The sequence below is a fragment of the Saccopteryx bilineata genome, chromosome 4 (genome assembly GCF_036850765.1).
Source record: "Saccopteryx bilineata isolate mSacBil1 chromosome 4, mSacBil1_pri_phased_curated, whole genome shotgun sequence".
Lineage (NCBI taxonomy): Eukaryota > Metazoa > Chordata > Mammalia > Chiroptera > Emballonuridae > Saccopteryx > Saccopteryx bilineata.
The window spans coordinates 45,120,954-45,136,230 of NC_089493.1; the positions used below are offsets into that span (position 1 = coordinate 45,120,954).

The following is a 15,277-nucleotide window of genomic DNA, read 5'->3' on the forward strand; positions in this document are numbered from 1 at the left end:
CCAAAGGTGACCATCTTGTTTTCTTAGAAAGAGGTAGCTATCAAACCATTAAATTGGCAGCATTTGGCATTTTTGACATTTTAACTATAAGAGAAATAAACTACCAAATGTTTTATTTCTAAGCAAAAATAAGAGCTATAGCATAAACCTGTCCTATACTGAAGAAACTCACAATACATTTTAGCAACCCAATGGCTACATTAAATTCCAAAATGTTATTTCACAAATAACATGGGTTGGCTGGACCCTAAAATTAAGAATCTTGATTTGAATAAGGTGCTGAGAAACTACTTGCAACTATTTCGGTGGTTACAAACACTTGTAATACAATCACACTTCTTGAAACTCAACTGCACAGATCTACACTTTATTTTCAGTGTCAGAGGATAATTTTTAAGGATGGCACTTATTTCTACCTATTTACCTGTCAGTAAATACAGAACTGAACCGTCAGCCTAAAACAGATCCAGGTCACTATGCAAGAGACAATGACATAGCTTAACCAGACTCTGAAAGACATACATATTCCAATCTCACTTGTACAAAGGAACAGTCATGCCTGTGATTAAGGTTTCAGAACATAACTGCTATATGTGTTTATGACAGACCTCTAGAGTGTGCCAGTTTTCCGTATCAGGGAGGAATTAAGGGTTGTGCTCAAGAACCGAGGGAAAAGGGGGTACAAGAAATGGTCTGGGGCAGAGTGTTCTGTGGGAATGCAAACTGTTTGTCACTATGAAGCAACTCCCAAGGTTTCCTTTAATTTGAGGTTCAGGACAAAGGAGAGAATTATTTTCTTCCTTGAGCTCTTCCTAAAGCAATATGGACATTTTAATCTATTCTAAAGTGATATGGAAATCATCAATTCTTGAAGAGCATAATTTACATACACGTTGGCCTGTATTAGAAAGAAAATGTTCCAAAAATGGCAGATTTTAGAGCTGTTTGACCCATTTGGCTAAAAGTAAAAATCAAGTGGAACTCAAAATGAAAGTTTTTACTAAAAATCTCAAGGATAAAAATGAATACTGCCTAATAAACTCAACAGCTGACAGTAATCACTGCCAGTTTTAAAATGTATATTCAAAACATAACCTCAAGAGGACTAGGTTTATTTATTCTACAGATGGAGCTGCTCAAGATGTTGAGAGGCATCATTTGTTTAAATTATGACAATGTGAATATTTTCAAAGTGTGTTTATTTAGGGAAAAAGTGATTATAAAAAATACTTGAAATAACTTGCCAATGAGGTTGCAGAGTCTAATAATCTACATCATCTTAGATTTTTAAGTGTAGTTTCATAATTTAAACAAATCCAAAACTTGTTTTAAACAAATTATATCAGAGCTATTCAATATACTTATTTTAACTTCCCATAGAAACTGAATAAAAATCACATTTGAATGATTTACTTTTACATTTTTATCTGATTGTATCCATCTGATATATTATACATCCAAGTACAGGAGGCAGGTATCTTCTGAGGGGTGCAAGAGTTGTTCTTTCATGAATGCCCTCTAATAGTGAAACCAGCAATTTTTATATATGCATTCATGTGCATATATATGTACTTCAAAAAGCAAAGCATCATCTCTTCATCCATTAACTTAATGGTAAGACTGCAATAGAAAAAGAAAAAGTAAACCTCTAGATTTGTAAACGGAGTTTATTAACTCCTGGCTGTGGTTTAAACTTATTGCTTAATAAATTTAAACAGTAAATTGTCTCATGTATTTTGGCATAACGTTTATAATTTTTACAGAGAATATATATAGTAAGTTACATTAATAAAAGGAAACTTTGGGGGCAGTGAAGATTTTCTTACAGTTGACGTGGATGTTTGGTTAATCTAACTGGAAATCTGACTGGTTATTTTGTTAAGAGTAAAGAGGTATTTTCCCTTCAAGGATAATCTTGACTGTGTCTGAGTATTTACTTGGCTTACTTCATGGGAGAAAAGGGGTGCTTTTCTATTTGGCTATATGCCCAAGACAGGCTCCTCAACTAAGGTGTCAACCCTATTCTAGTTTGGCTAACAAACAGTAAAGCATAAAGAGTTATATACATAATTGATCATTTAGAACAGTGGTAGAATCTTGAGCTGAATGTTGCTAAGAATCTAATAACCCCTTAGCTGAAAAACACTATGAAGTGCTGCTTGAAAGTTGGGCAATACATATTCACTGCCCTGGATGCTCTGAAAATCTACCTCTGGTAAGCATCTCTTTGGTCTGTTTCTTTCAAACTCTGTATTTTATGGTATAAAGCCTATATATATATTTTTGTATTTAAAATTTTTTTCCTTTTTATTGACTTACTTGGGTTGATACTGGTTAATTAAAATATAAAGGTTTTGGCCCTGGCCAAAACACAGCAGTAGAGTGTCAGCCTGGCATGTGGAAGTTCTGGGTTTGATTCTGAGTCAGGGCACACAGGAGAAGTGCCCATCTGCTTCTCCACCCCTCCCTTTCCTCTCTCTCTTCCAAGCCATCGCTCCAACAGTCCGAGCAATTTGGCCCCAAGCACTGAGGATGGCTCCATGGACTCACCTCAGGCACTAAAATAGCTCAGTTGCTGAGCAACAGAACACTACCCTGTAGGGGGCTTGCCAGGTGGATCCTGGTTGGGGCACACGCAGGAGTCCGTCTCTGCTTCCCTGCCTCTCAATTTAAAAAAATTAAAAAAAAAAAAAATATATATATATATATATAGATATAGATATATATGTTTCAGATACACAATTTTATAATACATTATCTGTAATGTATTGTGTGTCAATCACCCCAGGTCTCTGTTTCTAATAGAATTAAATTTTGTGTATAAATGTTACACAAAAATAAGCTGTAAAACACTGATTCATCATCTATGCTTCCTAAAAAAAAAAAAGAGTGACCCTGGACCCATTTGAAGCTTTCGTTATACTTTTGAATGTCTACTATAACTGGAAAAAAATCTATCACTAGATTAAGCCAGAGATTGTTTTATTGAACTCTGCTTTGGTGTGATGCTATAAAACACTATCGAAAAATGTTTTTAAAAAGTCTAATATAATGCATCTCTGAGTTGACCACCTCAAGGATGCTGTTGAGGACACAGCTTACTGAATTACAAAGTCTTCGGCTGGAAAGTTTTTCTATTTTTAGTACCAGGAATACATAACTTGTGTTTTCATTATTTTAAATACTTTACCTGAAATTTGAAATTTACTCTTTATACACACCCACCCACCTTATTTTGGTAAGTTTTAAAAGCTTTCTAATCTCTCCCAAACTGGAGACAAATAATTTTCAGTTGTGCTTATGTGACTATTAGTGCATGTTAAGTAACAAATTAAACACTCACATGGGGGCCACCAGGCATTGGTGGAGCACCGGAAGGTCCTGAAGGCACTTGAAAAGGATTACTGGGAGTGGGGTAGAGTCCTGGGGTGGGATAGGATCCTGCAGGGGCAGGGTATGGTGCTGGTGGTCCCCAGGCTCCTGGCGGAACAGTGCCCCACGGAACAGGTGGCGCTGCCCCTGGTGCTTGGGGAGGAGGTGCAGGATATGGCCCTGGAGATGGATATGGCATATTAGGGGTAGGATACTGCCCTCCCATTCCTGGTGCCCAAGGTCCAGAAGACATGGATCCCCATGGACCTAATGGACCAGCTGCAGCTGGATCAGTGGGTGCACCATATGGTCGTGGAAGCTCTGGAAAGGGCATATTTGGTGTAGAATATGGCCCTGTGGGGCCAGGACCTGGCACAGTTGGGGCTGGATAAGGACCACCAGGTGGGGGGCACGATGGTCCAGAAGGAGGAAAGGGTGCTGGGGGTCCTGGAGGTGGTCCAGTGGGAGGCACAGAGGGATACATTCCTGTTGGTGCTGGTCCGAAAGGCACAGAAGGGGGTGTTGCACTTGGTGGGAGTCCAGATGGCACAGAAGGTGGAGCACTTGGGTTATTCCAAGGGTTGGAGCCTGGCCAGCCTTGATGAGGTTGGCCAGGTTTTGTATTGCTCACAGCAGAGGTTTTGGCAGGGGAGTGGTCAGGTAGCGCATCTGCCAACTGGAATACAAAAAAGGCATGTTTTACTGATCTTATTTGGGAATAAGTTACACCAAACATGACTATAAACCTCTATAACATCTTCAAAAGCCAAGCTGTTCAGTTAAAAACAATTAATTCATTTAATAAAAAACTTGTGTGGTTACCTTAACTATCAACTTTACAATGCAAATTCCTCAGAGAAGCTCAAGGTTTCTAAATACAGCTAATAAATACACTGTGGATTTAAATTGCTTTACCTTCTCTGAGCTTTAGCTTTCTCATTTTCAAATAACAGTTTTAGGGATAAGCTTAAATGGGATAATTTATGTAATGCAGTTAACACAGTGCCTGGTATTTAATTTTCAATGAATACTGGCTATTACTAATATGAAGTTAAAAGAGAACACAATACTTAGAAAACTTTTAACTTAAGGATTCATACTGAAATATTTTAAAATGTATTTTCAATGTTATATATAAGTAAATTAAGGCAAATAACCTAACAAAACACATACCCCCATAACCACCAAGAATCACAGAAAGCATTTCTTTTAAATTGAAAGACTTATGGCCTACTACTGTTAGGACTATGTTTTCTTAAGAGCTAAAACATTTATAAAGAATAAATGCATCAACTTACCGAAAATTCATCAGACATTTTCCTAAAAACAAACGGAAAGAAAGGAAAAAAGAAAAAGAAAGGAAGAAGGAATATTTCAAAACCAGTGTTTACTATTTCTTATATAGTCTTTAAGGAACTTTCTATGCATATATTATTTTTACTTAAATGGAATCTTAATCACTCGTGTGAAGTGTTTTTTTCCTTATATAGGAAACATTTCCGTAACAGTTCATATAGCTCTATCAATTTCATCCTTTTTTACTGGTTGCACAAGTGATCCATAATTTAGTTTACACACTGATTTGGGTTTCCATTTAGGTTTGTTTGCATTTTGCGTTTGAAACAATGATAGAGTTAACATGTCTAACCATAACATATCTTTGCTTGTGAGTTTATCACCAGGAAAAAGTACTAGAAGTAAAATTTCCATGAAACAGGTAGTTATCTAAATTCCATCTCAAAAGTCCATGCCAATCTAAAAATCCCTTGCCAATTTACACTGCCTATCTTCCTTCTAACTTCTCTTCACCACTGGATATTGCTAAATATACAAATCAGTTTCAATTATAGTAGATTAAAACTGGCATCTTGTTTTAACTTAGATGTCTTTAAGTAGAAAGTAGAGCATCTTTAATACTTATTTTCTGTAAATTTGCTCATGTCCTTGGACCACTTTTATCAATTTTTTTAAACTGGAGTATATATTAACACAATAAAATGCAAGGATCTTAAGTGTTCAGACAATTAGCTCTGACAAGCGTCTGTGTCCAAGAGAGAGGTTTACTCATGCTCCTTAACAATCAACTCCCCTTCCCATCCAGCAATCTTTCTTAGTTTTTGCTTGTTCTTTGACTTCATATAAACCAGGGGTCCCCAAACTTTTTACACAGGGGGCCAGTTCACTGTCCCTCAGACCGTTGGAGGGCCGGACTATAAAAAAACTATGAACAGATCCCTATGCACACTGCACATATCTTAAAGTAAAAAAAACAAAACGGAAACAAATACAATATTTAAAATAAAGAATAAGTAAATTTAGCCCTGGCTGGTTGGCTCAGCGGTAGAGCGTCGGCCTAGCGTGCGGAGGACCCGGGTTCGATTCCCGGCCAGGGCACACAGGAGAAGCGCCCATTTGCTTCTCCACCCCTCCGCCGCGCTTTCCTCTCTGTCTCTCTCTTCCCCTCCCGCAGCCAAGGCTCCATTGGAGCAAAGATGGCCCGGGCGCTGGGGATGGCTCTGTGGCCTCTGCCTCAGGCGCTAGAGTGGCTCTGGTCGCAACATGGCGACGCCCAGGATGGGCAGAGCATCGCCCCCTGGTGGGCAGAGCCTCGCCCCTGGTGGGCGTGCCGGGTGGATCCCGGTCGGGCGCATGCGGGAGTCTGTCTGACTGTCTCTCCCTGTTTCCAGCTTCAGAAAAAAAAAAAAAAAAGAATAAGCAAATTTAAATCAACAAACTGACCAGTATTTCTTTTTTTTTTTTTTTTATTTTAGTTGTTAATTCTCAGTATATCAGAGAATTTGCATTTCCCTTTTATTTATTCATTTTTAGAGAGGAGAGAGAGACAGAGAGGGAGAGAGAGGATAGAGAGAGACAGAGAGAGAGAAGGGGGGAGGAGCTGGAAGCATCAACTCCCATATGTGCCTTGACCAAGCAAGCCCAGGGTTTTGAACTGGCAACCTCAGCATTTCCAGGTCGACGCTTTATCCACTGCGCCACCACAGGTCAGGCCAAACTGACCAGTATTTCGATGGAAACTATGCTCCTCTCACTGACCACCAATGAAAGAGGTGCCCCTTCCGGAAGTGCGGAGGGGGCCAGATAACTGGCCTCAGGGGGCCACATGCGGCTGTGGGCCGTAGTTTGGGGACCCCTGATATAAACAGAGTAAGACAGTATTGTACTCTTTTGCCCTTGATAATTTTACTACTTAGTAATACACATATTTCTAAAAACAAAAAGCTTTGTAAGTCAGAGACAAAAAAACAAAAAAAAATTATCCCAAGTTCCTTCTACAGGATACAAATGTTTTAAATTCTGTGTAACCAAACATCAATCTTTCCAAACTACATGGGGCTTCTGTTTTATAAATGCCTTGTCTACTCTGAGTTTACAAAAAAATTAACCTATGCTTTCTTATAGTATATTTTTATGGTTGAATTTGTTTAAACTTTCTGTTCTTCCAAACAAAATTACTGAATAATCTATCCTTTCTCAACCCATCTGACAAGCTACCTTTATACCTTGAACACATACATTCTACCGCTATTAACAACTAGTATTTATTGAACATCGATGGAACAGGCACCATGCTAAGTGCATAATCTCATTTAATAGCCCCAGAACCCTACAAATGCAAGTTCTACCACCACAGCCAGTTTACAGGTGAAGAAAGGCTTACTAAATTAAGCTGTTCAAGGTCACAGAGCAGGGGTTTGAACCCAGAAGCAGTCCCACTCCAGAACTAAGCCTCTTTACCAGCAGGCCTCCATCATTTCCCTCAGTATTTTGGACTATTCTTTTCTACTGATCTGCAACGTATAATTCTATTTTAATTATGTCAACTTTAATTTTTGATAAATTTTAACACCAGCTGCCCTACGATTACAGTTCTTTTTTTTCAGATTTTCTCGAATATTCTCATGTTTTCCAGGTCATTTTGTAAAAAAAAATCTAAAAAAATATGTTGCTGTTTTGGTTGGAATTGCATTATATTTACCAATTAATTTAGAGGACATATGATAGATTTAAAATATCAAACCTCATTCAAGAACAAGGTATGTAGTCTTAGTTTTTATAACTGTCTTACCACTCAGTAGTTTTTAAAAATCATGTTGCCTACACATTTCTTGTGAGACAGATTTCTAACTGATAAAGCTTTTCTTGTGTTTATAATATTGGCTCTTTTCTTTCGCTGTATTTTTTTTTTCAGAGACAGAGAGTCAGAGAGAGGGACAGACAGGAATGGAGAGAGATGAGAAGTATCTAATCATCAGTTTTTCATTGCGACACGTTAGTTGTTCATTGATCACTTTCTCATATGTGCCTTGACCGTGGGCCTTCAGCGGACCGAGTAAACCCTTGCTCAAGCCAGCGACCTTGGGTCCAAGCTGATGAGCCATGCTCAAACCAGATGAGCCAGTGCTCAAGCTGGAGAGCTCAGAGTCTCGAACCTGGGTCCTCCACATCCCAGTCCGACACTCCATCCACTGCGCCACTGCCTGGTCAGGCTCGCTGTATTTTCTAATGGGTTGATCATATATGAGAAAGGCTTTTTAAATTTTTAGTGTATTACTTTTGTAAGCAGAGAATTACTGAATTATTTTATTCTTGAAAGTTTCTCAGATAATTCCCTGTGATTCCCGGGAAAGAATTAAGGTATTTGCAAAAAATAATTTTACCTTCTCTTTTCCATATTTTTATCTTTCTCTTTTGCATCAACTAGGACTTAAACAATAAAAAAAAGTTAAATAGTGAGAGTACACAGAACTCTCCTGGGAATGGCTTCTAATGTTTAAGTTGATTCCGATTTTTAGTTTGAGATTCAAACAATTACATTAAAGAAGTTTCTCTTTATGTTTATATTGCTATATTTATTTATTCCTATTTTGCGAATTACAAGAAAATGAAAAAGACATTAAATTTCTTCAGATCTTTTGGCTTCTAATGAGCTGCTCTTAGTTTTTCTCATTTGACTCTATCAACAGTTAATTACATATATATCTCTTAATGTTGATCCATCCTTGCAATTGTTATCATAAATAATGTTAAAGAAACAGAACACGAGACCTACTAAGTCACAACTGTTATAACCTTGCTTTTTAAGAATAGAAAGAGGCCCTGGCCGGTTGGCTCAGTGGTAGAGCATCGGCCTGGCATGCAGGAGTCCCGGGTTCAATTCCCAGCCAGGGCACACAGGAAAAGCACCCATCTGCTTCTCCACTCCTCCCCCTCTCCTTCCTCTCTGTCTCTCTCTTCCCCTCCCGCAGCCAAGGTTCCACTGGAGCAAAGTTGGCCCGGGCACTGAAGATGGCTCTATGGCCTCTGCCTCAGATGCTAGAATGGCTCTGGTTGCAACAGAGCAACGCCCCAGATGGGCATGCCGGGTGGATCCCCGTAGGGCGCATGCAGGAGTCTGTCTGATTGCCTCCCCATTTCCAACTTCGGAAAAATACAAAAAAAAAAGAAAAAAAGAAAGAGCCTGACCAAGTGGTGGCGCAGTGGACAGAGCATCGGACTGGGATGCAGAGGACCAGGTTCAAGACCCCAAGGTCACCAGCTTGAGGGCGGGCTCATCTGGTTTGAGCAAAGCTCACCAGCTTGGACCCAAGGTCGCTGGCTCAAGCAAGGGGTTACTTGGTGTGCTGTAGCCCCAGGGTCAAGGCACGTGAGAAAGCAATCAATGAACAACTAAAATGCCACAACAAAAAACTAATGATTGATGCTTCTCATCTCTCTGCGTTCCTGTCTGTCTGTTCCTATCTATCCCTCTCTCTAACTCTCGCTCTGTCTCTGTAAAAAAAAAAAAGAAAGAAAAAGAATAAAAAGAAAGCCCCCACATCTTGAATGTACAGCAAACACAATTATCCATTCATTCCTAAGTTAAGGTCTGTATTATACTAAAATGTCACTCACACAATAGTAAATTCTTAGGACTAACACCTGAAGAAACTTTACCAGTGAATGACAAGTTTAAAGTCCATATAAGACTACAACATGTTTTTCAAATAGTGAGCCTTTCTGAAATAGAAAATGGTTTTCTATCAAAGTTCATATTAATTCTGGAGCAAAAAAAAGGGAGAACAAAGCAATCAATTCAATTTCATGTTGTCTTGATGTTCAGATTTTCAGAATTATTCTTTTACCTCTTAGCTTTTGAAAACCATACATGTGTGTGATATAAAGTTAACTAGTCACAGAATTTCATAAAAATACGTTATCCCATAAGTTAACAGTATTAAACAGATTTATAATTCTTTCAAATTTTAAAATTCAAAATAAAATCCTGGCAATTAGAGGAAGTACTAGAATCTTATCATTAAAACAATGAAGCTTTGATCAAAGGAACTAGAAATAGGTCACTTCCTGTTTTACATCGCTCCACAATAAAGTGACCTGCCCTCCAAGCCTAGAATGAACAGTGCTCAAGCTCTAGTTAATTGGAAACATTCCAATTTACATTTTGGGGAATACGTTCATCATAAAGAGGTAAAAAATCAAGCAGGACAGTGTCTCAATACAAGAAGAGTTGCAGAATGTTAAAATGAAATTTAGATTCTCTGAACAACCATTTCAAAGCATCTGGATTCTACTAATTATTAAGAAGCAGCCAAAGTAACCCTAAACTGGTAAAAAAAAAAAAAAAAAGTGTAATCAAGAAAGACCCCCCCTTCTTGAAATAATCTGAAGCTTTTCCTTCCAAAATTTTCACCATCATCTGAAGAATTATTTTATGAGCAGCAAGAATAGTAATTTAAAAGAGAGCATAAAATTTCTTTTAACATACACTAAAAAAGTTAACACATTTCTGTAACTTCTGTGGCCTTTAGAGTAAAAAATGGTAATTCAATTACAGGAAGGTTTAAGAAAGCTGAACTCCATAAATTACTAGTTGACTATTAGACAAAAAATATTTCAAAAGGCCACCAAATTGTGTAGGGCGTAATAAACAGCTTGCGACAACTTAGTTAAGAAACTTGGACATCCTTCCTTTTAAATGAGTCTTTTGAGAAAGGCAAGCGTTACCAGAGACATTTTCATCTGCCAATCAGTTATAATTCCTATTACTTCACAGAGAGAGTAACATTTCATAATCTATAAAGTACTACAGACATGTAAGATGTTTATTAAGAGAAATCAGCATTTTTACTTGAATATGTTTAGTTGGGGTAGATGATGGTAATATTGTATTGAAGATATAAATTTTGAATTAAAATGTCTGAGTTTTTACTATTGGCTCTTTTATCTATTCTATATTCGGGTAACTCAAGAAATTGGAGATTTGAAAGTTTTGAACATTTTAAATGTCTTTAAAATGTAATTTTAAAAATAATTTTTTCATCAACCTCCTGTCAGCCATATTGTCTACGTTTATTCAGCTATTTCTTAGAACCTAGGTGCTAAGCACTGTGCTGGGCTTTGGAAAAATGAATAGCATTGCATGCAGTCAACATTTCAGGAGTTCAGTCTTGTGGAGTTTAAATTTTACATGGGGTAAGCACAGCGTACCAAAGGGAATACTTCAAGAGTTCCTAAAGGAATTAAGGAAGGGAGTGTCATGGAAGGAATCCTGAGAAGTGGTGCCTCTGCAATCTGGACCAACGGTGGATAGGAGATGGTGGGATAGGCCTAGGGAAAGAAGAGCAGTATTCTGCAAAAATCCAAGAGGGAGGATAAAAAGGATCTGTGGGTAGGGAGTGTTAGCAGGCCAGGTGGGTGAGAATATAGAAAGGGGATGGATAAAAAAGGCTCAGCAGAGAGACTTTAGACCAGGGGTCCCCAAACTGCGGCCCCCTGAGGCCGTTTATCCGCCCCCCGCCGCACTTCTGGAAGGGGCACCTCTTTCACTGGTGGTCAGTGAGAGGAGCATAGTTCCCATTGAAATATTGGTCAGTTTGTTGATTTAAATTTACTTGTTCTTTATTTTAAATACTGTATTTGTTCCCGTTTTGTTTTTTTACTTTAAATTTTTTTTAATTTATTTAATTTTATTTATTCATTTTAGAAAGGAGAGAGAGAGAGAGAGAAGAGAGATAGAGAGAGAAGGGGGAGGAGCAGGAAGCATCAACTCCCATATGTGCCTTAACCAGGCAAGCCCAGTTTTGAACCGGTGACCTCAGCATTTCCAGGTTGACACTTTATCCACTGCGCCACCGCAGGTCAGGCTTGTTTTTTTTACTTTAAAATAAGATATGTGCAGTGTGCATAGGGATTTGTTCATAGTTTTTTTTATAGTCTGGTCCTCCAACGGTTTGAGGGACAGTGAACTGGCCCCTGTGTAAAAAGTTTGGGGACCCCTGCTTTAGACCAAGGTCTGAACAGCTCAGTCAGTCTCAGCTCACCTGAATGAACCTGTTTCTTCAATTATATCAATGGACTAGAAATGTGAGACAAAACAGGACTCATAAATCAAGAGCCTGTAACAGCAGTGCTAGGAAAATAGCGGGTGGGCAACAGATATATTCTTTTGACTTCCTTTGTATATGGGCATACAATATGTGGTTAAAAGAGTGAATGCTGAAAGTATGACTGGCCAGATAAAGCTGCAGCTCCTCTTTGGCTGGCTCTGGATAAGCTGAGCTCCCCAAACCTCAGAGGTAAAAGGAGACAGGAACAGTATCCACCTCACGGATTTGCAAACAAATCTCTTGGGCACAGCCTGGCATATCGGAAAACCTGAACAAATGTTAGCGCTTGCCATCGCTATGACAGATCCATAAACCTTTATCAGAAATTGAAAAAAAAAAATCGGCTAAGTTTGGCATAAAACTTATTTGGTGTCAAAACCTGACCTGAAGCTATTTATATAATACTTTCCATTAATTCACACATACGGCTGCATAAATATTTATATTAATGCTGTGTTAAGGGATGCTGCCCCAACACTACCAGGGGTGTTATGACCACACTTTATCCTCCTCCTAAAATCGGAAGATAAAACCCAAAGACTTCTGAACTTCAAAACACACTGGGCCCCAGGATTTTGGTTAAGAGACAGATCTGTGTTTCTCCAGGATAGAGGAAAAGAACACGCCAATATTCGCAGCTCAACTTACGTTCTGAGACCTCCTAGTGTTGACCAAGAGGTTCAGAGACGCCTGCAGCAAGAACAGTGTTCTTCCTGCCCAGTGAACACTACCGAACAAAGAACTGAAAGATTTCTGAAGACTACCTTCGCCTATAATGGGGGTTCGCTTTCAAAACAGGCCTTTAAAAATCACCAGGTTTAAAAGTATTTTAGTCATAAGGGTTCAAAAACACTTTTCGGCCTGGGCAGTATGGTTTGATGCTTCAACATTAAGATCTTGATACAGTAAAAGTACTACTCTTAAGTTTCCAAGAGGAAAACGGCTCAGCTATTTATAAGCTAACCACGCATAATATGCGCTCCTAATGCTAAAATACAGTCTAGCAGAACTCAATAGTGTTTCTAGACGAATGGGTATTCGTCTAATATGCTTTATTTGCGAGCAAGACCTCTAGTAAGAATGACCGGAACACTGTCACACTGCGTCTCAGGACCGCGTCCTTAAACAAGGGGCTAAGATTCCTAGAAGAATCTCTTCAGGCCTAGCTGTTCTCTTTTATTAGAAATTAATGAATGGGGGGAAGTCGGGGCTGACGCCGCGCGGATGGCGGCCGTTTAGGGCCAAATGAACAAAGGGAGCCGGGAGCAACCGGAGCGAACCGGCCTCGGAGCGAGTCGCGCCCGCACGCACGCACGCACGCCAGGCAAGGTGTGGGGGAAGGGCCGGGCCCGCTCCCCGCCCCGCCCCCCACCAGGCCTGACGTCATGCGCGGAGGAACGCGTCAGGCGCGACCTCACCCGCCGCCGCCTTCTGCAGGGGCCGGAGGTGGGGTCGAGACACGGCTCGCAGCCCCGAGAAAGACGGGAAAGGCACGTTTAGCTTCCGAAGAGCGACCCGAGGGTCCTCCGTTAGCGCGCCCGCCTCCCGCTCGGGCACGTTCCCTCGTCCCCCGCCGCGACCCCTATTACGCCGAAGCAGCCTCACCCGCCAAGATCCGAGCACGCAGCAAGGTGTAGAAGCAGCGATGCGTCCGAGGAAACCGAAAGCTGAAGAACCAAGCGCAGCCTGACTGACAGCAGCGACGACGATGGCACCAGCAGCGGAAGCAGCAGCACCAGAAGCAGCACCAACAGCGCGCACCTCCTCCTGGCGCCGGAACAGGAAGCGCCAGCGCCGAGCGCACCGCCCCTACGGGCGCTCCTCCCTGCCCTCGGGGCTGGCCCGCGCGCGCCCCCGGCAGGCCCTCGGTGGGACTGCGGCCGACCGGCGCTCCAGCGCGGTGGCTCCTCGCGCTCGCCCCCGGGCGGCTGTTTTCTCCCGAGGACGATAGGAAAGCTCCTGTTTTCCCGAGTTCTGAGCCCTTAGGTGAAACTCCTGTGGTTAGTGACGTTGGTAGCAGCCAGCCTGATGGAAATCTCCAAATTGTTTTCTGTAATGGCTCGAGGGCAGGTTCTAGATTCCCTACGCGGGGCCGTTTTTAAAGCCGAAGCCTTGAAGCTCGCTGTGTAGGTGGCCCAACTGGGGGACTCGGACCTCCAGCCCGTCTTGGGGAAAGAAAGCTAAAGGAAAAATACAGGAAAGGGAAGACGTTTGCAAATGGCTTGACAAATTGATATTAACTAAATAACAGCCGTCTTTGCAGACATTTCCTGATCAATACTTTAACCACGTTTTTTGGTTTTTTTTTTTTTGTTTTTTGTTTACTGATAGAGAGAGGGATGTACAGGGACAGACAGGAGCAGAGGTGAGAAGCACCAATCTGGCCCTGGCTGGTTGGCTCAGTGGTAGAGTGTAGGCCTGGCGTGCAGGAGTCCCGGGTTCATTCCCGGCCAGGGCACACAGGAGAAGCGCCCATCTACTTCTCCACCCCTCCCCCTCTCCTTCCTCTCTGTCTCTCTTCCCCTCCCGCAGCTAAGGCTCCATTGGAGTAGAGTTGGCACGGGCCCTGAGGATGGCTCCTTGGCCTCTGCCCCAGGCGCTAGAATGGCTCTGGTCGCAACAGAGCAATAACACCCCAGATGGGCAGAGCACCGCCCCCCTGGTGAGCATGCGGGAGTCTGTCTGACTGCCTCCTGGTTTCCAGCTTCAGAAAAATACAAAAAAAAAAAAAAGCATCAATTATTAGTTTTTCATTGTGCATTGTGACACCTTAGTTCATTGATTGCTTTCTCATATGTACCATGACGTGGGCCTTCAGGAGACCTAGTAACCCCTTGCATGAGCCAGAGACCTTGAGTCCAAGCTGGTGAGCTTTGCTCAAACCAGATGAGCCATCGCTCAAGCTGGTGAACTCAGGGTCTCGAATCTGGGTCCTCTGCATCCCAGTCCCACGCTCTATCCATTGCGCCACCGCCTGGTCAGGCCCACATTCATTTTTGAATAAACCTTTAAGTACATATTTTGTTAGCCCTGAACAATTGACCCATGGCCCCAGACATCAAAGACCCTGCTTCAGGCATCCCCAAACTATGTCCTGCAGGCTGCATGCGACCCCCCTGAGGCCATTTATCCGCCCCCCCCCCCCCCGCACCTCCTTGAAGGGGTACCTCTTTCATTGGTGGTCAGTGGGAGGAGCACTTTATGTGGTGGCCCTCCAACTGTCTGAGGGACAGTGAACTGGCCCCCTATGTAAAAAGTTTGGGGACCCCTGTATGATGCCGTAATTATATGGTGTGCAAAATATATACGAAAAATGTTTTATATACAAAAGTATGCAATATTCTTACAGCACTTTCCTTCTTTGTGTAAGCTGATAGTGGGTCAGTGGATGGGCACTTTAATGTAGACTACTTAAACGAAGACTTACCTCTGGATCTGTGGCACAGCACACATAATTTTTATACCGAAAAATGAGCTACAGAGGAAGTTCAACAACACAA

General features: G+C 41.3%; 1 protein-coding gene across 1 annotated transcript; it reads right to left on the reverse strand.

Moving 5' to 3' along the window:
* Positions 1–336: 336 nt before the first annotated feature.
* MAPK1IP1L (mitogen-activated protein kinase 1 interacting protein 1 like) lies at positions 337–13,565 on the reverse strand. The gene is made up of 4 exons (XM_066272128.1): positions 13,383–13,565; positions 4,671–4,692; positions 3,344–4,048; positions 337–1,620 (listed from the first exon to the last, which is right to left on the reverse strand). The coding sequence occupies exons 2-4, from the start codon at positions 4,686–4,688 to the stop codon at positions 1,609–1,611; spliced, it is 735 nt and encodes a 244-aa protein (XP_066128225.1). The 5' UTR covers positions 4,689–4,692; positions 13,383–13,565; the 3' UTR covers positions 337–1,608.
* Positions 13,566–15,277: the final 1,712 nt, after the last annotated feature.